Source organism: Phaseolus vulgaris, chromosome 9 (genome assembly GCF_000499845.2).
Source record: "Phaseolus vulgaris cultivar G19833 chromosome 9, P. vulgaris v2.0, whole genome shotgun sequence".
Lineage (NCBI taxonomy): Eukaryota > Viridiplantae > Streptophyta > Magnoliopsida > Fabales > Fabaceae > Phaseolus > Phaseolus vulgaris.
In genome coordinates this window covers 17,392,374-17,417,491 of record NC_023751.2, presented here as the reverse complement: position 1 = coordinate 17,417,491, position 25,118 = coordinate 17,392,374, and the positions used below count along the sequence as shown (strand labels likewise).

The 25,118-nt window shown below is 36.3% G+C and overlaps 2 protein-coding genes across 3 annotated transcripts; both read right to left on the bottom strand.

Annotated features, from left to right (window-relative positions):
• Window positions 1–1,972: 1,972 nt before the first annotated feature.
• LOC137822969 (calcineurin-binding protein 1) lies at window positions 1,973–14,615 on the bottom strand. Of its 2 annotated transcripts, none has more exons than XM_068628022.1 (19): window positions 14,295–14,615; window positions 14,052–14,126; window positions 13,741–13,860; window positions 13,617–13,657; window positions 12,699–12,910; window positions 9,990–11,854; window positions 8,343–8,549; window positions 7,571–8,230; window positions 7,232–7,467; window positions 6,874–7,084; window positions 6,571–6,726; window positions 6,007–6,164; window positions 5,727–5,919; window positions 5,118–5,500; window positions 4,598–4,778; window positions 3,625–3,854; window positions 2,826–3,483; window positions 2,516–2,585; window positions 1,973–2,438 (listed from the first exon to the last, which is right to left on the bottom strand). In XM_068628022.1, exons 5-19 carry the CDS (start codon window positions 12,760–12,762, stop codon window positions 2,215–2,217), a joined length of 5,496 nt encoding a protein of 1,831 aa, XP_068484123.1. In that variant the 5' UTR covers window positions 12,763–12,910; window positions 13,617–13,657; window positions 13,741–13,860; window positions 14,052–14,126; window positions 14,295–14,615; the 3' UTR covers window positions 1,973–2,214. The 2 variants fall into 2 exon arrangements, with proteins under 2 accessions (XP_068484123.1, XP_068484122.1); XM_068628021.1 differs by having other exon boundaries at window positions 14,246–14,593.
• A 4,501-nt stretch (window positions 14,616–19,116) lies between these two features.
• LOC137822273 (uncharacterized) lies at window positions 19,117–23,451 on the bottom strand. Its single transcript, XM_068627161.1, has 3 exons — window positions 22,997–23,451; window positions 21,339–21,691; window positions 19,117–20,405 (listed from the first exon to the last, which is right to left on the bottom strand). The coding sequence occupies exons 1-3, from the start codon at window positions 23,449–23,451 to the stop codon at window positions 19,117–19,119; spliced, it is 2,097 nt and encodes a 698-aa protein (XP_068483262.1).
• Window positions 23,452–25,118: the final 1,667 nt, after the last annotated feature.

The following is a 25,118-nucleotide window of genomic DNA, read 5'->3' as shown; positions in this document are numbered from 1 at the left end:
ATTAAGCTAAAAATTTAGGGGTTTTAATAATAGAAGAATGAAATTGGATAAATTATACAATTATGAAAATCAAATAAGTAATTTATTCTTTATTTTTTAAATGAAGATCATAATCTTTATAAATGGTTCCTGTAAAGTAAATTTAGAAAACAAAATAAAACATACTTTTTCATATTTTAGAAAAAAGTCATAAAAAGTGATGCATTGGTAATATTTTTAACATAATTGTTTTGATTAAATGATTATTATCTTGCATTTAAACAATTTATTCCAAAAGATTTCTTCTTTATTTATTTGTCTTTCTGTCGATTTGTTAAATATTTTTTATTTCTTATATAATAATAATAATAATAATAATAATAATAATAATAATGTGTATCTCAATCTAAAAGAAAAACTAAATTGATGTAAATTTAGAGATGGAGGTATTGGAATTTCTAATAGTACAAATACTAAATTAAAAATCATATAAATACATTACTAAATAAAGCTGTTCCGGTACTTCAGAATACAACTTATTAACATCTATTCCGGAATGTATCCGAAAAATATGAAAGAAACATAAAGGACAGTTCACTTAATAGGAGAAACTATGGTGGTCCTCTCAATCTCAAGAAAAAGGCGTAAATGGTTTTCGGATTCCACACAATTTCTAACATTTTTCAAAAAAATATATACCAATTTTTTTATTTAATAATAAATAAATATATAAAAGTCTTAAAATGAAAGCTAGTTATAAAAGAAGTACAAAAAAAATTACAAAAAACTAATAAAAATATTATAGCATTAAATACTAAAATTACTGTTTGATTTCTTTTTTAATTTTTATTATTTAATTGTTGTGGTCCTCCAAATTATTTTTTCAAGCTCGCCCACTGGTTGAAGCATTGGAAGTTTTCTTATCAAATAATTGATAGAAATCCGTCGTTTCTTTGTATGTTTCAATTCCAAAAACTTAATTGCTCTATTTTATTTGTCGTTTTAGAATTTCAAAACCATTTATTATTATTTATGTTTATTATACCCTTACTTATCTTCTAAGTTTTAAATAATTTAGATATGTATTTATTGTGCTAGATGGAGAAGAAGAAGAAGTAAAATATAAAATTTTATAATATTTTTGTAAGAGTTAAAAGTTATTGTATTTTTTTTATGCCTAATTCTCTGCACGATATCAATTTAGACCTACGTTCAACACACTAACGTGAAATGTCCTTTTTGTCTTTAATGATTTAAAATTTTAGTCTTTCAGATATTCATATCTGTAAGTCAAATTACAAAGTTCTGGATATACAAATCCATAACTAATATGTCACTTCCAGATTTCATCATCCGGAAATTTACCTGAACAACATAAATGATCTTTCAAATGTCAAGATCCGTAAGGAAATATAAATGAGTTATGGATCTCAATTCTCAGCACCATTTACAGCACACCATTCAGGATATAAAAATTCAGAAGCCATAACTCATTTTTGAATATGATCCTCGGAAAGTTAAATGAAATACAAAAATAACCTAGATTTTAAAATCTGAAATGTATAAAACTCTTTCGGATTTGTACGCAAAAACAAAATTAAGGGCAATGTTGAATTTTAAATTTTCCGTTGGGTGCACCAATTGCCTTTTTTTTTTTTTTTTTTTTTGTAAAACAACCTTAACAGATAGATAAAAAATGAATTGAGTATTAATTAGTCTTTGTTCATTTTGATAATATAGTTTAAATTCAATTGATGCAGATGTCAACTTCTGTTCATAAATTTATTACAGTTAATTGGTGCGGCGTCTTTTTGGGTGACGAAACTACGAGATGTTAAACTTTTTCACCGTTAATTAATCAGAGATTGTCATACATAGTGTTGTTGACTTCAATACAATGTATGCACACATTTAAAACTTTGAAACTAATAATTAAGCCAAAAATAAAAGTTTGTAGCTGAAATTTGATTGCTTTTAGAAATTATAGAGTAAATTTTAGAAATTGGGTTTAAATTCATCATCGTTCATGTTAAAAGCAGGCATGACAAGGCACTATCTACAGCCATCATCATCATGCATGGAAAAATGTGAGCGTTAAAGATCTTAACAAACAAAACCTTATTTACATTTTTTATCACTAAAATGGGATTTACAAGTTGAAAATACATACGATTACATCTTCAAGATATAGTATGAAGCGGCTGCACTAATAAAATTGGTGGCAGGAGCAGGAAGTCAATCTCCCTCTGCATCTCCTTCATGTGCTATCAAATTGCTTTTTTCTGCGTCGTTAGTGGTGCATTGATGCAAGTGGGGAGAAGCAAAGAGATTCCTCTGAACATCATCGGAGGTATGTAAATTCACAAAATTAGTGGTATTGCCGCTAGGCACAGTTGCGACATGGGGAGAATCAAAGTCAATGATGCCTCCGGCAGAATTTGGTCCGTTTTTACCGCTACCTATAACCAGCAAGCATTGTTAGACATAGCCCTTTCTTTCTAAATAAAATCTAGCAACTATTCGGAGGACGTATAACCTGGAAAATTAGAAGCAGGAGATGTGTTTGATAACGCAGGTGATGTTCCACTTCCTCTTTTCATCTTTGACTGCAAAGCAGAACTTGCCGTAAGTAAGGATTAATGGTCAGCTTATAAAGAAAAGGAAGAAACATCACTCCTCAATTTTAACTAGGTCAACAAAATGTACAAATTTTGCAATTGTCATGTAGAGAAGTAATCTTAACTTGGTGTTCGCAAGTACCCTTCACAAATATGCTATGAGGGGATTTGTTTTTGCTAAAAGATATGTGCAGCTAACTAAAGAACTTGAGCAAGTGTTCAACATACCTTCGAAATTTCTTCACAGTGCTTTACAACAATTGAGATACTTGCAAATCGTCCATGAGATAGCACATAGGCCCATAAGAGAAGCTTCCTTGGTATGCTCAAATCAAGTGCATCAATCCCAGCTGTACTTGGGTTGAATGATATATGTGTTACTAATTGAGATGGAATTAAATAAAAGTTTAGTCCAGAAGTAAGCACTACCGAAGAACTCTCCCTATAAAAATTATAGCATGCTCTGAGCAAAGTGTTTGCAGTTTCCAAATTATCATCAGAAGCTTTGTTGATGATAATATTTTTTATTTTTGTTAAAATTGAGCTCCATCTTGTTTCAATCTTTTCCAGATGAGTTGGATCTTGAAAAGCAGTACTCCATAATTCATTTGGCTGCAAATCAACGCTGAGCAACTGGCTATTATCCATCCCACTGTCAGTCAAGACCTGAATCCCATTTGACAATCCACATGATAATGGAGTTATTTGTGCCAAATTATATATAAGAGATCGGCACCAAGCTACAGAAGCATGCCTGCCAACTTCTGCAGAATTACTGTCTGAGAACTTTGGATTCTTAGAACGCTTCCGTATCTTCTCATTTATAGCTTCAAGAGTTTCTAGTTTTCCATTTTTCTCCAATAATACAATATAGTCATGAAGATATCTGCAAAGATTTGAGAATCTAAATTAGTTAACACGTTAATACAATTGAAAAACAGATGGCAAACGCATTGTATTTCAATCCAAAGAAGCTCAGAGAACATATTTTGTTCAAAAAGCCATATAGTAGATTGAATCTTATTACCCATATATGATACTCTCCGACATATCTGAGCCTTCAATTTCAGTCAAGCTGCATATTTCTGGCCATAGGCTGCCTTGTTCCATGAACAATGCAAACATTCTCTCCAGCACAATGTCATAACTGCTCCCTGAACCAGAGGCAGCAGTCTGAGAATGGCAGATAGTTGAAATTAGAGCCTTTAGATATCTTCCGATAGCCACTGGTATAAGATCTTCAATGCAGAATGAAAACTGCATTTGTGGTGGAAATAAAAGACAAACAACTAATGTTACAATGCCATCAAACCAGAGAACCAGATAGGCAAAAACGGCAGAAGAAATGAAGCACACGTCATAGTTGAAGGGTGACTAATAACATATAACTACAGGGGTGATGCACAGAGCACAATAAAACACAAATAGTTAAGCCTCCAAGGCTGCTTAAGAAACACATTTGAAGGGTCTAGGAGAGTCTGAAGCAAAATATAATAATTAGTGCAATTCATTCTCTAATATTGTTGAAGAATAAGTACTAACTTTAATTGGCAACAAGAACCTCCATGTTTTATCGAAGTAAAATTGATCCACTAAGGTTTGGATCCACTAGTTAATCAGTTATGTTAATATAAAAATAAACATTGAAGAGAGAAAGGAAGACAAGGAATCCACCCGAGTCAAAGTACAAAACAGAAAACAAGGAAAATAAATCAAAGAACTTTTCCCCCTTGATAAATCTGATGCTAAACTCTTCAAATTCAGGACCAGATTTAACTGTGGTCGTGAAGGGGCTTCCTTCCCTTGTGCCCATATAAACTGTAAATCCATCTCTTTAGCAGTAAATTCTTATCACCTAATTTAACTTTAACTAAATCAATCTTATTCTTACTATGTAAAATGCAACAAGCCAAATCATCAAACAATTCTCACTAATCAAGTGCCAAGAAGTGCTTCCATGAGATGTAAGTTAAGTAGTAAATCAGGACTCTAGAATTTACCCGTTTATCTGCCCGTAAAGCAGCGTACGAACGTTCAAGAATACATCTATCCCCAGTTTCCTCCAATAGTTTGAGATAAAAGAGCAAATACTTCCGAATGCAAGTAATAAATTTTCGAGAACTTTCTGGTAAGTTAACCTCAAGGGCTTTTTTGTTCCCAGCAGAACCTGGTGTCTTGCGCCTGACATTAAATGCAAAATAGATTAGTCCTAGGTTGGGACTTATTTCTGTTTCCTTCCTCCTACATAGCATGGATAACAAATCCACTAAAGGTTAAAATATTTTGACAAGGAATCCCTCAAGTTACACAAGGCAGTTTGGGTAAAATTTCTTTGCATTGAGATAGAAAGAAAAGGTTCCAAGAGACTACCATCTTTCAAATCTTCAATTTTTTTGTTAGAACACTAATTAAAATTATCATCCTTCAAATTTGTCAAATCAATTGTTAGTGACAAAATGCCATTTCATTAACCAAATTAAAAAAAAAAACTTAAAAATGAAAGGATAAGAACAATCATACCTTCCTTTTTTTACCATGCTATCAATTTCCCACATATTTATTGTAAATGATGAGCGCGAAGATTTGAAGCAAAAAGATAGATGATCCTTTGCCCTCTCTATATCACCACTCTCACCTCTTTTGTACAGCCCTTGTGCCAGCATGTATCTAGCCTTATGAAAATGTTTGAGATCCCCCTCCACACACATTTCAAGAGCAGAAAGGCAATCATTGTAAAGCATAGACCATGCAGTATTCAATTTAAGCAACTCTTCATGGTTTGTTTCCACAAAATTGGTATGGATGCATCTCTCCTTTGTATTTATAAATGAGCTGTCCATACCACTAAGGATACTTGTGACAGCTTCTTTTACAGACTGATTAAAGGAGTTTGCTGAGAGAACCTGTTTAAGACCAAACAATAGGAAAAAAATATAAGATGAAGTGCCCAAATTATACAGTCAATTAAAGAATTGAAGGTTAACCTTTGAATTAAAGTAACTGCAACTGTAGAGGACAGAAAAACAAGATATGACAGTTAATGTAATCAGAATAAATGGACAATGTCAAAGACAGATAAATAAAGTAATACCAAAATAGAGTACAGTGATCAGAAAAGGGAGGGAAAACCTTCAAAATCTCCAAATTCTGCTTTCCATGCCTGAACAATAATTTCAAGCGTGAGGCATGCATCCTATATACAGGATCAACAGCCGATGTGTTCAAAGCGATAGCTTTATTGTAATATGATAGTGCAATTTCATGTGAATATCCAAGTTTTTCGCTGAGTTTACCCAGGTAAAAGGCATGCAACCAATCTTGTCTGCACAAAGAATCAAGTAGTTCATAAACATCGCATCAAAGCTAGAGAAGTCCAGAAAATAACAATATAAAAGGAAAAAGAATATACTTAAGTGTGAAGGCTTTCTTAAAATGTTTCAGTGAGTTCTCACAAAATGTCATCCACGCTGCATCCTTTAAGGGCAAAACAGATCTCTGATCATAAAAAGGGACTACATTTTGAAGACTGTCATAGTATACCAATGCCAATAACTCATGTATCTCACACTGGAAATACAACAAAAGCAAAAAAAAGGTTAAATATATAAACAACCAATACTATTACCAAGGCAATAATGATATCACAGAAGATTCTTAAAGAGTGTCTACATTTGAGTAAATGTTTGTAAGCATATACAGTCACAAATCTATAACATAAAACTTGTACGTTAAAGCATCATATATAGCTTTTTACCACACATTTTCATTAGTCTTAGAAAAATATTATCAGGCATTCAACGCAACCAAGTAGCTAAACAATGAATGTCACTGTTAGTGCAGATAACATTTGCAGGTCTAAACACAGTTTTTCTTGTTAGATTCCCATTTTGATTGAATTCAACTAAGTTAAACAACCAGATGGTATAAATAAAAAGAAATTTTAAAAGGAGTAAATATATAAATAGAGGTAAACCTTCTGAGCAGATGTCTTTGCCAAAGCTAAACTCATTAGTAGGCATCGTCTACTCCTCCTTCGGCTTGTTTCCACTCTCTCAGATAAAGTAGCATTCTTCCTCCACCCTACTACATTAACGTGCTTGCTACCATCATTTAGCAACAAATCTACTTCCTGGCTCAGTGCAACAACAGAGAAACATTTATAAAACTATATAGGGCAGCATACTTAGAAATTAAGACAATAATATTAATAATAATTTTTATTAGTAAATTCACAGCATTCAGAATTTTAATAAGCCAAATAACATTTCTAACTTACCTCATCATAAATATTTCCAAGTCTCTGCCAGCTTTCAAAGCGCAGAGGATTGTAAATGAGATCATATTTGAAGAGCTTTGCATTTTGTTGAACAAATTCTTCCCCTTCCTTGGTCAGCACAAATCCAGGCCACTTATCTGTTGCACTCATTTCCTCAGAAAGAGCCAAGAAATAATACAAGTTACAGTAGACCTCCAAATATGGCTCAGACCTGAAAGGCAAATGCTTCGAGATAAACTTAAGATGCTAAAAGCAAGGAATATCAAGGATATATTGTAGCCATTAAATTTAAATCAGAAGTGGCATTTACATAAAACAAATTAAAAAAGAAGCACCTACACTACTGCACAATGTATACCTTCTCAATAATGTTGCATTATAGTGAACAAGGCCACCCACATCAGGAAACATTCTCTCAGTAATAGATTCAAGAAATCCATCAGATCCAGCCTCCTCTGAGAGCTGTTCCTCGCATAGATTAGGATCATCTAGGAACTTATCTATAGGGTTTCCTTCTAAGAAGTCCTCTGGTGGCTGCAGAAAGTGCTTTCTGATAGCTCTTAAAACTCTACGAAGTTTGACCAGTCCCGTCCTCTAATACATAATATTTTAGCAAAATATAATCACAAATGACATTTTCTGTACAATATTCCACATACAAGTTGTACTACACAAGTTATGGATTGAGAAAACTCACAGAGGATGACTTTGCATAGGGAAGAACATACTTGAAAACGTCAGCACATTGTTCTTTAGTTTGATAATCTCCTCGGCTTGTGTTTTTGTGCACTACTAGATCATCCTCATACGATGAATCAGATCTTAGATGTAATCCATATAAACAGAAAAAGCACTGATCTAAGGCACAGTCGATTTTAGACTCGAGTTCCTCTCGTTCATCATCAGAGAGTTCATTTACACATTCAATCAATTGATTGCTTGAACTTTCACCCATAATTAACTTACTGTCAGTGCCAGCACCTCCATGATTTTCACATTCAACTTCCTTGCTGTCTTTATCACGAAATCTGCACGAGAAAATATCTTGGGATAATATTCCTTCAGAAACATCCTTTTTAACTGAATTAATTTCATCAATTTTGGTCCAATCCATCTGGATGCCTAATGTGTCTGATTTTGATTCTTCGAAAGACACATTGACAAGACTGTTTTTGGACACTTCTTCACATTGCATTGATTCTTTATGGTGAAAGCTGGATTTAAGCCTCATATCCAAGGCCAAGAGATGCTTTATTGCAAATCTAAGAAATGTTCCTTCTTCGCCTTTGCCACCTTCACCCAAACAGCAAAGCCCATATTCAGCAAGCAAGTCATGTGTTGCAACAATTAAATCAACCTGAGTTAAGAATGCAGAAAAGAATAGTAGAAGTTTTTCATCAAGAAAAGGAAACACCAAAACAACCAAATCACTTAAAAGTACAATTATTCGGAGAAGGAGATAAGCTAACTTGAGTTTTGATAGGTGTGGTTGGGCTAAGATGCTGGAGTTTGCAGAAAACAACAACTGCATCAACGAAACATCTGCTTTCAGCTTGATCAGAAAGTACTTCTGTTGAGGCTTTATTGCAGACTAGTATGCTGGCAACATAGCTGATGATTAACAACAGCAGAGACTGCATTTGACAAATGCTACGTGTTGGAACAGAAAGGTCATCCTGAAAGTATAAGAAAGAACATGCTTTCACCACAAATAACATTCTAATTGAAATATCAAGGAAACAAAAGGTACTATAAGTAAACAAGTTACACAGACCACCGTTAGCAATCACACAGATTATGTCCACTTTTTTTGTAAAAAATAGAGAGGAAAGTACCAACAGTGAGGACAAGAGTTATCTTTTCAAAACAGAAATAGAAAATAATGACATAGGAAGAAAGAATATAAAAGAATGCTGCAGACGCAACAAAGCCTCTAAAGGAAAATTCCCTTAAAACAACTATGAGTGAACAAGAGAGACGCCACAATTGCCACCCAAATCGAAGCATATCAAGTGGCAATCAGAGGTTTTTAAAATTTGAGCTTTCCACTCAACCCAAATACAAAAGTGGATAGCAAAAATTGCTTACCAATGAATCAAAGAATTGTTTCAGAGTGAAATGCATGCACACTCAAGATTGATCCAGCATGTCAAACAATTTATTCCTAAGGAAAAGAGCCATACAACAGTGAATAAATAATTGGGCCCTTGTTGCCACACTCAAGTTGCACATCACATAAATATCAAAGAAAAAGAGCCCATGTGAGGCCTACAAATAAACAAAAAGGCATTAATATTACTCATACTGAGAGTACTGCACTACTTCAGTACAGAAAAAGCTCACAGGTTTCGCTTTGAACAACAGAGTTCAAAAAATTAGTTTCCGTCTCAATAAACCAGCTCAAAAATAAAAACTTGTCAGTTTGGAAATAACACTAAAGAATCCAATTCCTGTCAGACCCGTACACATTCAGTGAAAAAAAATCATAATTTGTATAGCTGATAATCCTGAAGGCTAAGCTATGTTTGAAAAGGTCTTCCCAATTATTTATGGCAAGAGATTCCAGTAAAATATATCCAGATCAAAGATATTGCTATCATTTAGTATAATCAATGAAACAGTAAGGAGGAAAAATAAGAAAATAGGATAACAAAGTTCCAATTACAAATACAATTATTTTTGTGGTTTGGCATAAAAAAAAAGAGATTCAGTAGGTTTTTTAAAAGACCATGCTCAAAAAGATAGGAAAGAAAAAATCAGGAAAAAAAGCCAAAACAACTCATCAAATACATAGAGCCCACCAATCTCCTGTATTTCTATGAGAAATCTGTGAGCCAAAAATATCCACAAGCAAACAACATAAATAATGAGGATGAGCCCTTTTTTAATTACAATACAACAGAAAATTAGTTTTTCATGTAGATGACACAGTGATGTTTATTCAAAAAGGAGTAAGTAATTAATACTATTCTAGATCCTCATTTCAAGGCTGATAATAGATAACTAGTAGGTAAATTTTAATTAACCGATGTGTTTTTCAGGAAGGAGAATGACATATAGTTCCTGAACTTCTTGGATGAACAGAATCCAAAACTACTGAAATGGTATTAGCTTACAGAATCTCCACGTTGATCAATAATTTTCTTCACTTGTGAGATACAGTCAGAGAGTGCCTTCACTTCATCCACAACCAAGTGACTACAGTGCTTGCTAGAACTTTCCTTTGAATCAATATCAAAATTAGGAGATGCATTGAAATGAGGTGTTTGATCGGAGGATTTAAATGATTTAATACATGTACTTAAGCCCATCTTTGTCATAAGTATTTTCAGCTTCCTATAATGACAATTGAAATACATCTCCACATCCATTGGCCTTGTCTTTTGGCATGCTTCCATTAGAACATCTACAGCCATGAGCTCAGTGGAAGATATCTTTTCATCTTTTGTATCTGCCATGGATAAAGGGAATGAATCAAGGTAGACATCCCGCATGGAGAACAGAAGTGGAGAAAGCAGGGATACACACTCCAAATACTTTTCATGCTCCATCATCTTAATGACAGAATTCTCCATCAAGAAATTGACCTTCAATATATTAATTTCATCAAGAACTCTATCAAAGTTTAGCTCTTTTACAGCCTTGCAATGTGGACGAGGAACCGAACATAAAGAATCTTCCACATTTTCTCTCTTGGCCAAAAGTGACAAAGCAATACAGAATTCTTCACAAGCTTTAGCCCTGTTGCCATCACCAATAGACAATCTCCCACTTAGCCAGAAAAATCGAGCCCAGAGAGAACTCTTTTTTATCAAAAGTGAGCTGTCTAAATTTAAATTGCTCGTAGAGGAGGTATCTACTGCTTTTACAATGGTCTCCTGTATACTATCAATCGAAAAACAACCTTCATAGGCATTAGTCAAGTGAAAAGGATAATCTAAAGCTACAGATTCTATGATCTTACAAAGATGGTAAGACGTCTCAGAAATAAATTCTGACTGATTAGAACCAATGGGAGGGCATAATCCAAAGTCATAATATAACTCAGCAAGGAAAATATCACATTCAGCCGTTCTGTCTTTTCCCCAATGCCTGGTCAACTTTTCCAACTCCAGAAATTTGAAAAAAGCATCCTGATATGTGAGACCTTGTCTTGCAACCTCTTCTAAAAGCAAGTGCCCCATATGATAAGCACCATAATTGTTTGAGGTTTCTCTTACAAATGCAGAAACATTATAATACTCAGAATTTCCTAAACAAGATAGTGTTGTGGTCTCTCTATCAATTGTATCTTGACCCTCCAATCCACCGATAATAAATGGCTCTAGATATTGAATGACAACCTTAGTAGGGTCCTTGCCATAAGAAGAATCAGATTCTTCTTTCCCTGGTTTACGACTCCGGAGCCTTTCAAGTCGAGAACTTCTCCTTTCATGTGGTTGTTCTTCTTGAGTATTTGCTTCTTTCTCTTTAAAAACACTTGATTGTTCTATGTTACCATCACCAAAAGCACTATTATCACCATTGGACCCTTTCATTTCCACAGTGTTCATAACAGCTTCTGAGCTATGTGGTAAGATTATGCTTAGCTTAATATCAGGAGAGGTTAATGCCTTTTCAGGATCCATCTCACTTTGTGGTGATAAGATTTCCAGGAGTGCATCAGCAAGAGCCACCCAGGAAACTTCTGTCAGGTGCAGTTCTTTATTCTGTTTCAGCTTTTTGAATGCAACATCCTCATCTGCATTGTCATTGGAAGTTTTTCTCTTGTCAGGAAATTTGAGTCGCACATGTTTAGGTTCGAGTTTATCTATGCCTCTTGGAGCAAATGGCAAAATTTCTGATTCTTCAATGGTATTTCTAACATGCAAAGCACGAGAATGTGAAGGCCAGTGCCTCAAAATCAATTCAGAAACAGAAAGGCAAGCAACCTCATCGCCAATTGCAATAAGAACTTCCAAAAGCTTCTCCATGCAATTCCCTGATGACACAGAAGGGATCAAATATACATAAATACATAATATGAGTATGTTTGCATAGAAGGTGTAGGATTAATTTTGAAAAAAAAGGTATTATGAAAATAACTTTCAAAGGGTGAAGTTTATTGTATAAAATTATTCTTTAAAGTGATTTAAAAAAAAAAAAAAAACTAGTCTTGTGTGGATAAGGATGAGCTTTGTTACAATTAGATTACAAACTCAGGTCCCAATGCTCACATGGTAAACGGGTACATGCACATGTTTGTTCTTGCTCATACCTCATAATAATGGGAGCCCCAAGTATTGGGATTCCTTTTTATTATTTATGATTGTATGATGTTAGTGAAAATTACTTTTGAAAAAGGAGTTCGACAACAAGTTCAAATTTTAAATTAGCATTTAAATGCTATGCATGACAACATATTTGTAAAACTACAAGCCAAATACATCAAAATCAATCCTTGCTGAATCTGCATTCACTCAGCCAGAATCAACATAATATTTCTGACAGAATGGCAGTTCACACTTCTCAATATATAAATTTTACTTTTGTACATAAAATTGATAAGAAAAATATGCCAAAAGTAATTCTCCAGTCCAAAGTGCTTTTGTACAGTGCAGAAGCCATTCCTCACTTTCATTCAAACATGCTCATAGACACATAAAGGGATTGATAAACAGTTCGTTCAAAGACACCCAACTGTAATACATGACGGGTAAAGATAACCCAAAGAGGTAAACAAAAAATTGAATTTCACATACAAGTAAAACTAAGAAGCACTCCACTACGCTGCTATTAGAAAAAGAAAAAAGACTTGTTAAGATCTAAGAGAATAAGGTGCTTACAGTTATTAGGGCTACACAACAGGCCTTGCTCAAATGCCCAACGTGAAATACTCAGCGAGCCCATTGAGCATGACAATGTTCCAAGCTGGTTCCAAACAACAGAATCTTTAGAGTCGATCTCCACAGCTTGAAGATAACAGCGTAAAGCATTCTCATAATATGTGGAACCTTGATTAAGAAATACAGCAGCAAGGTTTTTCAATGCCAAAAACCTGTAGAGGCATTTGTAAGAACTACAAAACACTCATAAGGAGATATAAATATTCAAGCATATATCAAATTCCCAATAAAAAACTTGTTACAAAACCTAATGTATCCCTAACCAAAAGCTCTCAACAATGCTAAGGCTAAGCTGATATTGAATGGAGCCAGTCTAGAATCAGAAGCATTGAAAGCGAGGTGACAACTAACACAGAGAAAAATGCAACAAGTACGAGAAAAGTGTATGTAGGTTTTACCTACATGATACCAAATCATAAACTAAGATCAATTTTGTTAAACTAAGATTTCCACCCCGAGGGATAGCTTTAAAACTAACTTCACCAGTGACATGCTTCACGAAAAATAAAAATAGTGATCGAATTGTCGTGATATGAGAACCAAGCGCCGTAAAACCTAAGGATAAAGGAATTTATTGCGACATATTCACGCGAAATGTTACCTTAGACTATAATTTGAAAGGAAGAAATTCTTGCATGATCACAGTGTCAATCAAATGCTCAGAAAAAATATTAAAATAACTAAATAACTAAAGGAAACAAGCACAAACTTTAACACGTACTTTCTAGTTATTTTAATTAATTACGGGTACTAAGCTCGTCTAAAATTGATCAATGAAAGAGGCGACTATGAGCAAACAGTGATGACGGAACAGTGGATAACTTAATAGACAAAGTGTAGTATAGCACAGATAAAAACCTGAGTTGCAATAGATGACCATCACTGGCACTGCTATTCACCTGATAACAGGAAACACATCAAACCACCAATCCTAAATGAAATTAATGATTGAACAAATTATGCATGACCCAAAAACCAATACCTGAGCATTAGCAATAAGAGGATCTTTAAGAACAGATTCCAAGAGCTCGCGAGACTTCTCGTACTCTTTTGCTTGTAACTTGAGAAGCCCGTCATGATAAGTTTGAGAAAGATGAAATTCCTGAAAAAAAAAATGGAATCAATAACGGTAATGTAGAAGCTGAATTTGTATTAAAAAATATAAAAATAATAACAGCACATATACGAATAACAAAGCTATTAAGAGATCCAGTGCACCGTAAGCAAAGCTCTCAGAAGTGCTGAACATTTTCAATTACGCTCAAACAGGAATACGGAGAGAAAGAAACGTACCTGGGCTTCTTTCGTGGGAGCTAGTGGTTCCCACTTAGTTTTGGAGTCAGTGTCATTGATAGCAGCAATTGAGAACTGAAAAGGCAAAACCAAAGCCATTAATCAGAATGAATAATTCAACACCGCGAATTCAAGAAGCTACCAACGAGTAACGACAATGGTACGAAGATTTGAACAAAAATATAGTCACGTACCATATTCGGACTTCAGAACGGTAAGCGTTCACGCGGTTTCGTGTCGTACCTGTAGATTCGGCAATTTAGGGTTCCAATTTTGTTTGGATTTTGGCTTCAAAACGTTTCAGTTATCAAGAGCTTTATTTCAACAGGCACTTTAGTTATTATCAAGCGAGCGCGCTCTGAAAACGCCCTTTAACCATTGAACAAACGACGTCGTACTAGGGGCTTCTCTGCTATCTTTGACATTCGAACGGAAAAAAGCGTCTATCTTCTCTACCACACTACGGCTCAGTTTGCGGTGTTGCAATTGCATTAGGAGAATCAAAGTGTGTTTCCGCAATAACCCGCACCTCTACGTACCCTACGTCACTTTTGGATTTATTTTGTCTTTGAAAAAAAAGTTAAATACAGTTTTATTCTTCATTTTTTTAAATTCTCTATCTACACCATTTACACTTTTATTTTTCTAATTAATAATTTTTATTTTTATTTTTTTATTTAGCACTCTTTTATTTTTATTTTTTTATCTAACATTCTTTTATTTTTTATTTTCCTATTTAACACCATTTATTTTTTGATAATTTTATTTTTGAATATTTTTAATGTTTAAAATATTTAGAAATATAATTAATGAATAAAGAAATAAGTTTTTATAAAATAAAATAAAAAAAATTAAAATGTTTAGTTTAAAATTATTTTTTTTAAGAATGAAGAAAATAAAAAATTAAACTCTACAACAACATAAAAGTTGAATCTATAAACATAAATTAGTATTTATTTTTATTATTATTGATGATGTAATCATGTTAATTTCAAGTAAAAAATACATTACATAATTACAAAAAAACCAAAGTCAATTAGTATTAATTAATAGTGGATACACAAGTAATATTGAAGTGTCTATCCTAAATGCAAAATCCTAAAAAAAAACTAATGCAAATGTTACACTTAATGTTTAAAAATGAGAAGCAAAAAATGAAAATAAAAAGTCTAGAAAATAAAAACAACAACAATAAAAAAAAAGAATGCTAGAAAAAAAATAATAACTAAAAACATAAAGGATATAAAATAAAGGCAAAACAAATTAAGATAAAGATAAAATATATAAAAATAAATTCAAATAAGATAAATATAAGAGATATAAAGCGATACTAAATAAGTATATGTTAATCATAAAAATAAAAATAAATGAAAGATGATCATTCATTTAATATTCGTGTGTCCTGTTGTTTAACAATATGAACATTTTTTTCGATCATTTTGTTCTTTTATGTCCATATCAGTCCTTATTTAACTTGGTTTTTTTTATAATTATGTCCTGTATTTTTTACTTGAAATTAACATGATTACATCATCCATAATAATAAAAATAAATACTAATTTATGTTTATATATTCAATTTTTATGTTGGTGTAGAGTTTAACTTTTTATTTTATTCATTCTTAAAAAAATAATTTTTAAACTAAACATTTTAAATTTATTACTTTTTTATTTTTATTTGTAAAAACTCATTTCTTTATTCATTAATTATATTTCTAACTATTTTAAACATTAAAAATATTTATTTTTTAATGCATTCAAAATAAAAATTATCAAAAAAATAATAATTTATTATTTTTAATTTATTTTTAAAATGGTGCTAGATAGAAAAATAAAAATAATAAAAGAGTGCTAGATAGGGAAATAAAAACAAAAGAATGCTAGTTAGGGAAATAAAAACAAAAGAGTATTAGTTAGGGAAATAAAAATATAAATGGTGCTAGATAGGGAATTTACCTATTTTTTAAACTAAAATAACATTTTAGTCCCTTTCTTTATTTTTTTAATATGGTATTTTCCGTTAGTTTCGTAATGACACAAATGAAGAAATAATAATGTGACAAAATAAATACCAAAGGTGGTGTATTTTTTAACTGGTCAAAATTTATCTTTTAATAATTATTAAAATAATAACAATTAATGAAATTAATAAGTTGTATTATTTTGATAGATTTTAGTTAAAATTTGATTGTATTAAAGTCATGTAATTTTAAAATTTTAAATATATTAAAATCATTTTTTAATAAAATTGTGTCATCAACCTAGAAACACCCCTGTCAACATGATCACTAACTTGTTCACCTCCGAGATTTGAAGCACTGCACTTCATATATCTTATTTTCTTACACCAATTCATCTTTTTATATTCTTTCTCCTCGTCTCGTACTTATTTTTTAATAATTATGTTTTTCTTTTTATTTTAAATTTAAGTCCTAGAAAATCTTATGGTCAATTTTATTAAAATTTTGTATTTTATTAGATAAAATCTCAACATCAGAAAAAAAATCAATTTAAAAAATAATTAATTACAAAAAAATTAAATTAAAATATATTAATTAAAAATACTTTTAAAAAATTCAAAAAGACCATAAAAAATATCTCTCTCTCTCTCTTTCTCTTTCTCTTTCTCTCTCTCTAAATTTATATTTATGTTATTTAATTTAATTTTAAATACGCATGAATCTTGTTTATAAATTTATATTTGTTTCGTTTAATTTATCTCTAAATATACGCCCATCCAATTTATAAATTTATATTTTTCACTTAATTCATCTCCATCTCCAGTTATCCTACTAATTAATTTATAATTACATTTCATGTTTTCAGTTACATCTTAATTCTATTTATTTATTTATATTTATATTATTTAATTTAATTTTTTATTAAATTTACAAGTATATTATTTATTTATTTCCATATATGCATTGTTTTTTTAAAATTTATAATTATATTATTTCACTTATCTTCATCCTCTTTATTAATTTATATTTTTGTTATTTTATTTGTATCAGATATACTTACTCGTGTGTGGTTATTTATTTAAAATTTCTTGCTCTTATTTTTATTTTATTTCGTATTATTTTAAACATCATCCTTTCATAGTTAGAAGAAATATATATAAAATAATAATAAAAATAAAGTACAATTAAATATTTTTATTCAATGAAATTGAAAAAAAAGCTTACATATGTGCCCTATAGTTAATTTTTATATTTTTTTTATCTGTTTAGATGGTGTATATAGATTATTGGTAAGGACAAATATAATGTATCTTAATAGTTATCACATTTTGTGATCCTTGAAAATGTCAAAGAGTAGGTCAATCGAGAAATAGATGTAGCTTTCATTGCAATGATTTGAGACTATGTTAATGTATGAGTGTTTCTGTTTGGGAAGTTATTGTTTGGTACAATGCGGGATAAAAGGCAAAGACCATGGTAACAACAACACCTACCTAGCGACGCCCAAAGTTGGCGACGCCCATACCTGGCGACACCCAAGGTGGTCAATACATTGACTTCCTCCCTGAAGCCCCTGGCGGGTCCTTCCATATGTTGACTTTGGTCAACGCCCGAGGACGGGTCGGTACAGTAGTAGATAGCAGGTAGCAGGTTACAGGTAGCAGGTAACAGGTGCCAGGTTGCAGATAATAGGTTACAGGTAGAAGGTTGCAGGTAGCAGTTAGAGGTAACAAGTTCTAGGTATTCAGGTAGCAGGTAGCAGATTGCAGGTAACATGTTGCAGGTAGAAGGTAGCAGGTAGCAGGTAGCAGGTAGCAGGTTGAAGATAGCAGGTACTAGGTGATAGATAGAAGGATGTAGGTAGCAGGTTGTAGGTTGTAGGTAGTAGGTTGCATATAGCAGGTTGCAGGTAACATGTTGCAGGTAGCAGGTAGCCAGTTGCATGTAGCAAGTAGGAGGTTACAGGTTACATGTAGTAGGTTGCAGGTAGAAGGTTGCAAGTACCATGTTGCATGTAGAAGGTTGAATATAGCAGGTTGCAGGTAGGAGGTAGCAGGTTCAAGGTAGCAAGTTCCATGTTGTAGGTAGCTGGTTGTAGGTAGAAGGTTGCAGGTTGCAGGTAGCAGGTTACATGTAGTAAGTTGCAGGTAGCAGGTTGCAGGTAGCAAGTAGCAGATTACAGGTAGCAGGTTGTAGGTAGCAGGTTGTAGGTAGCAGGTTGCAGCTAGGATGTTGCAGGTAGCAGGTAGCAGGTTGCAGGTAACAGGTTGCAGGTAGCAGGTTGCAAGTAACAGGTAGCAGGTTGCAGGTTGTAGGTAGCAGGTTACAAAAAACAGGTTGCAGGCAGCAGGTAGCAGGTAGTAGGTTGCAGGTAGTAAGTTGCAAGTAGCAGGTAGCAGGTTGCAGGTAGCAAGTTGCAGATAACATGTAGCAGGTAGTAGGTGGCAGATAACAGGTAGCAGGTGGCAGATAACAAGTAGCAGGTAGCATGTAGCAGGTTGTAGGTAGCAAGTAGTAGGTAGCATGTTACAGGTTACAGGTAGCAGGTTCCATGTAACAGGTTGCAGGTAGCAGGTTGCAGGTAACAGGTAACAGGTAGCAGGTAGCAGGTAGCAGGTTACAGGTAGCAGGTAACAGGTAGCAAGTAGCAAGTAGCAGGTACCAGGTTGCAGGTAGCAGGTAGCACATAGCAAGTTGCAGGTAACACGTTGCAGGTAGCAGGTTGCATATAGCAAGTACCAGGTAATGGGTTTCAGTTATCACATACAAGTTGCAGGTAGAAGGTAACAGGTTGCAAGTAGCAGGTTGCAGGTAGCAGGTTGCAGGTAGCAGGTTACAGGTAGCAGGTAGCAGATTGCAGGTAGAAGGTTGCAGGTAGCAGGTTGCAGGTTGCAGGTAGTAGATAGTAGGTAAAAGGTGGCAGATAGCAGGTTGCAGGTAGCAGGTTGCAGGTAGCAAGTAGCAGGTAGCAGGTAGCAGGTTGCAGGTTGTAGGTAGAAAGTTGCAAGTTGTAGGTAATAGGTTGTAGGTAGAAGGTTACAAGTAGCAGGGTGCAGGTAGCAGGTAGTAGATACCAGGTAGCAGGTGGCAGATAACAGGTAGCATCTAGGAGGTTGCAGGTAGCAGGTAGTAGATAGCAGGTAGCAGGTAGCAGGTTGTAGGTAGCAGGTTGCAGATAAATGGTAGTAGGTTGCAGGTAGCACGTTGCAGGTAACAAGTAGTAGATTGCAGGTAGCATGTGGCAGATAGCAGGTTACAGGTAGCAGGTTGCAAATAGCATGTTGCAGGTAGCTGGTAGCTGGTTGCAGGTAGCAAGTTGTAGGTAGCAGGTAGAAGGTAACATGTAGCAGGTTGTAGATAGCAGGAAACATGTGGCAGATAGAAGGTTGCAGGTAGCAGGTTACAGGTAGCAAGTTGCGGGTATAAGGTAGAAGGTAGCAGGTTGCAAGTAGCATAGCAAGTTGCAGGTAACACATTGGAGGTAGCAGGTTGCAGGTAACTCGTTGCAGGTAGCAGGTTGCAGGTAATAGGTAGCAGGATTCTTGTAGTAGGTAGCAGATTGTTGTAACAGGTTGCAGGTAGCAGGTGGCATGTATGAGGTAGCAGGTAGAAGGTTACATGTGGCATATAGTAGGTAGAAGGTTGCAGGTAGCAGGTAGCATGTAGCAGATTGCAGGTAACATGTTGCAGGTAGCAGGCTGCATGTAGTAGGTTGTAGGTAGCAGGTTGTAGATAGCAGGTAGCAGGTGACAGATAGAAGGATACAGGTAATAGGTTGTAGGTTGTAGGTAGGAGGTTGCATATAGCAGGTTGTAGGTAGCAGGTTGCAGGTAGAAGGTAGCCAGTTGCAAGTAGCAGGTTACAGGTTACATGTAGTAGATTACAGGTAGAAGGTTGCAGGTAGCAGGTTGCATGTAGAAGGTTGCATATAGCAGGTTGTAGGTAGCAGGTAGCAGGTTGTAGGTAGCAAGTTCCATGTTGTAGGTAACTGGTTGCAGGTAGAAGGTTGCAAGTTGTAGGTAGCAGGTTACATGTAGCAAGTTGTAGGTAGCAGGTTGCAGGTAGCAGGTTGCAGGTAGCAGGTTGTAGAGAGCAAGTTACAGGTAGCAGGTTGCATGTAAAAGGTTGCAGGTAGCAGGTTACAGGTAGCAAGTTGTAGGTATCAGCTTGTAGGTAGCATGTAGCAGGTAGCAAATTGCAGGTAACAGGTTGCAAGTAGCAGGTAGCAGGTTGTAGATAACAAGAAGTAGGTAGTAGGTTACAAAAAGCAGGTTGCAGGCAGCGTGTAGCAGGTAGTAGGTTGCATGTAGCAAATTGCAAGTTACAAGTTGCAGGTAACAGGTTGCAGATAGCATGTAGTAGGTAGCAGGTGGCAGATAGTAGGTAGCAGGTGGCTGATAGCAGGTAGTAGGTAGCATGTAGCAAGTTGCAGGTAACAGGTTGCAGGTAGCAAGTAACAGGTAGCAGGTTACAAGTTATAGGTAGCAGGTAACAGGTTGCAGGTAGCAGGTTGCAGGTAGTAGGTTGTATGTAGCAGGTTTCATGTAGCAGGTAACAGGTAGCAGGTTGCTGGTAGCAGGTAGCAAGTAGCAGGTAGCACATAGCAAGTTGCAGGTAACACATTGCAGGTACCAGGTTGCAGGTAACTCATTGCATGTAGCAGGTTGCAGATAGCAACTACCAGGTAGTGGGTTGCAATTATCACATAACAAGTTGCAGGTAACACATTCAAGGTAGCGGATTGCAGGTAGCAGGTTTGATACGATTCCAATAACATGATAGGGATATTCTAAGGACATGTTATGGATTCAACCTGAGTTGGAATATGATTAGGCACTTTTTAAGAATTGGATCAATGTTCTTAACATTCAAAAACTCACCAAAACACAAGTAACCAAGCCTAACTCACACAGAAACTCAAGAACACAACATATAGCAATTATACCCATGGAGGATGTGACAAAAACAGCAAGAACAACCAATTTGCACCGATTAAAATTGAATATGGTTGTAGGTAGTAGGTTACAAGTAACAAGTAGCAGATTGCAGGTAGTAGGTAGCAGGTAACAGGTTGCAGGTAGCAGGTAACAGGTTGCAGGTAGCAGGTTACAGATTATAGGTAGCAGGTTGCAGGAATCAGGTGTCAGGTAGCAGGTTGTAGGTAGTAGGTAGCATGTAGCAGGTTGTAGGTAGCAGGTAGCAGGTTGCAGGTAGCAGGTTGTAGGTAGCAGGTAGCAGGTTACAGGTAGCAGGTTGTATGTAGCAGGTTGTAGGTAGCAAGTTCGATGTTGCAGGTAGCAGGTTTTTGGTTGCAGGTAGTAGGTTACAGGTAGCAAGTAACAGGTTGTAGGTAGCATGTAGCAGATACCAGGTAGCAGGTAAAACGTAGCAGATAGCAGGTACCAGGTTGCAAGTAGCATGTAGCATGTTGCAGGTAGCAGGTTGCAAGTAGCAGGTTGCAGGTAGCAAGTAGAAGGTAGCAGGTTGCAGATAGTAGGTAGCAGGTTGTAGATAGCATATAACAAGTAGTAGGTTACAGGTAGCAGGTTGCAGGGTAGCAAGTTCCATGTTGCCGGTAGTAGGTTGCAAGTTGCTAGTTGCAGGCAGCAAGTTACAGATAGCAGGTTGTAGATAGCAGGTTGCAGATAGAAGGTTCCATATTGCACGTAGCAGGTTACAGCTAGAAAGTTGCAAGTATCAGGTTGCAGGTATCAAGTTGCAAGTAACAGGTTGCAGATAGCAGGTTGCAAGTAGCAGGTAGCAGGTTGTAGGAAGCAAGTTGTGTGTAGCAGGTTGTAGATAGCAAGAAGTAAATGATAGATAGTAGGTTACAGGTAACAAGTTGCAGATAGAAAGTTGTAGATAGCAAATAACATGTAAAAGGTTTTAGATAGCAGGTAGCCGGTTGCGGATAACAGGTAGCAGGTATCAGGTTACAGGTAGCAGGTTGCAGTTAGAAGATAGAAGGTTGCAAGTAACAACTTGCAGGTAGCAGGTTGCAGGTAACAATTAGCAGGTTGTAGGTAGCATGTAGAAGGTAGCAGGTTGCAGATAGCAGATAGCAGATAGCAAGTTCCATGTTGCAGGTAGTAGGTAGCAAGTTGTAGATAGCAGGTAATAGGTTGTAGATAGCAGGTTGTAGGTAGCAGGTTGCATGTTGCTTGTTGTAGGTAGCAAGTTGTAGGTAGAAGGTTGCAGAGACCAGGTTAGAGGTAGCAGGTTGTAGGTAGAAGGTTGCATGTAGCAGGTTACAGGTAGCAAGTTCTAGGTATCAGGTTGCAGGCAACAGGTAGCAGGTAGGAGATTGCAGGTAACAGGTTGTAGGTAGCAGGTTGCAGTGAGCAGGTTGCAGTTAGCAGGTTGCAGGTAGCAGGTTGTAGATAGCAGGTAGCTGGTGACAGATAGAATGATGCAGGTTGCAGGTTGTAGGTAGCAGATTGCATTTAGCAGGTTGCAGGTAGCAGGTAGCAAGTTACAGGTTACAGGTACTAGGTTGCATGTAGTAGGTAGAAGGTAGCAAGTCGGAGATAGCAGATAGCAGATATCAAGTTGAAGATAGCAGGAAACATGTGACAGATAGAAGGCTGAAGGTAGTAGGTAGCAGGTTAAAGGTATCAAGTTGCAGGTAGCAAGTGTTAGATAGCAGGTAGCAGGTTGCAAATTGCTAGTTGTAGGTAGCAGGTTGCAAGTAGCAGGTTGCAGGTAGCAAGTTGCAAAAAGCAGGTTGGAGGTTGCAGGTTTCAAGTAGAAGGTTGCAGGTTGCAGGTTGCAGGTAGCAGGTAACATATTGTAGGTAACAGGTTGCAGGTACTAGGTAGCAGGTACCAGGTAGCAACTTGTAGGTAGCAACTTCCATGTTGCAGGTAGCAGGTTAGAAGTAGCAAGTTGCAGGTAGGAGGTGCAGGTAACAAGTAGTAGATTGCAGGTAGCAGGTTACACATTCCGGATAGCAGGTAGCAGGTGTCAGGTAGCAGGTTGCAGGTACCAGGTTGCAGGTAGCAGGTAGCAGGTTCCAGGTAGAAGGTTGCAGGTAGCAGCTAACAGCTTGTACGTAGCAAGTTCCATGTTGAAGGTAGCAGGTTCCAAGTAGAAGGTTGCAGGTAGCATGTAGCAGGTTATAGGTATCAAGTTGCAAGTAGCAGGTTGCAGGTAGCAAGTAGCAGATTGCAGGTAGCAGGTTGGAGGTAGCAGGTTACAAATTACAGGTAGCAGGTTGCAGGTAGCAGGTGTCAGGTAGCAGGTAGCAGGTTCCATATTGCAGGTAGTAGGTTCCAAGTAAAAGGTTGCAGGTAGCAGGTTATAGGTAGCAAGTTGCAAGTAGCAGGTTGCAGGTAGCAAGTAGCAGATTGCAGGTAGCAGGTTGTAGGTAGCAGGTTGCAGGTAGCAGGTGTCAGGTAGCAGCAGGGTTGTAGGTAGCAGGTTGTAGTTAGCAAGTTCCATGTTGCAGGTAGAAGGTTGCAGGTAGAAAGTTGCAGGTTGCAGGTAGCAAGTAGCAGGTAGAAGGTTATAGGTTACAGGTAGCAGGTTGCAGGTTGCATGTAACAGGTTGCAGGTAGAAGGTTGGAGGTAGAAGATTGCAGGTTGTAAGTTGCATGTTGCAGGTTGCAGATAGCAGGTAAAAGTAAGAGGTTGTAGATAGCAGGTAGCAGTTTCAGATAGCAGATAGCAGGTAGCAGGTTGTAGGTAGCAATTTCCATGTTGCAGGTACCAGGTACCAGGTTGTGGATAGTAGGTAGCAAGTTGCAGGTAGCAGGTTGCAGGTAGCAGGTAGCAGGTAGCAAGTTTCAGGTACCAAGTTCCAGGTAGCAGGTTGCAGGTAGTAGGTTGCAGGTAGCAAGTTGTAGATAACAGGTAGCAGGTAGCAGGTTACAAATAGCATATAACAGGTAGCAGGTTATAGGTAGCAGGTAGCAGATTGCTGGTAACAGGTATAAGGTGCCAGGTACCAGGTTGCAGGTAGCAGGTTGCATATAGCAGGTTGCAGGTTGTTGTTAGTAGGTAGCAGGCTGTAGGTAACAAGTTTCATGTTGTAGGTAGCAGGTTGAAGGCAACAGGTTGCAGGTAGAAGGTTGCAGGTTGTAGGTAGCAGGTTGCAGGTAGTAGGTTGCAGGTAGTAAGTAGCAGATTGCAGGTTGCAGGTAGCACATTATAGGTTACAGGTAGCAGGTAGTAGGTGTTAGGTAGCAGGTTGCAGGTAGCAGGTAGCAAGTTGTTGGTAGCAGGTAGCAGGTATAAGGTAGTAGGTTCCAGAGAGCAAGTAGCAGGTTAGAGATAGCTGGTTACAGATAGCAGATAGCATGTTGTATATAGTAGGAAGCTGGTGGCAGATAAAAGGTTTTCGGTAGCAGGTAGCAGGTTAAAGGTAGCCAGTTGCAGTTAGCAGGTTGCAGGTAGTAGGTAGCACATAACAAGTTGCAGCTAAAACATTGTAGGTAGCAGGTTGCAATTAGTAGGTTGCAGATAGCAAGTACCAGGTAGTAATTTGCAGTTACCACATAACAAGTTACAGGTAACACATTGCAGGTAACGGGTTGCAGGTGGCATGCTTCAGTAGTAGTTGCATGTAGTAGGTAGCAGATTGCAGGTAGTAGGTTGTAGGTTGTAGGTAGCAGGTAGGAGGTTGCTGGTAGCAGGTAGTAGGTAGCAGGTTGCAGGTAGCAGGTAGCAGGTTGCAAGTTGCCGGTTGGAAGTTGCAGGTAGCAGGTTGTAGATAGAAGGATGCAGGTAGCAGGTAGCAGGTTGTAGGTAGCAAGTTCCATGTTGTAGGTAACTGGTTGCAGGTAGAAGGTTGCAGGTTGTAGGTAGCAGGTTACATGTAGCAAGTTGTAGGTTGCAGGTAGCAGGTTACAGGTAGCAGGTTGTAGAGAGCAAGTTACAGGTAGCAGGTTGCATGTAAAAGGTTGCAGGTAGCAGGTTACAGGTAGCAAGTTATAGGTATCAGCTTGCATGTAACATGTAGCAGGTAGCAGCTTGCAGGTAACATGTAGCAGGTAGCAGATTGCAGGTAACAGGTTGCAAGTAGCAGGTAGCAGGTTGTAGATAACAAGAAGTAGGTAGCAGGTTACAAAAAGCAGGTTGCAGGCAGCGTGTAGCAGGTAGTAGGTTGC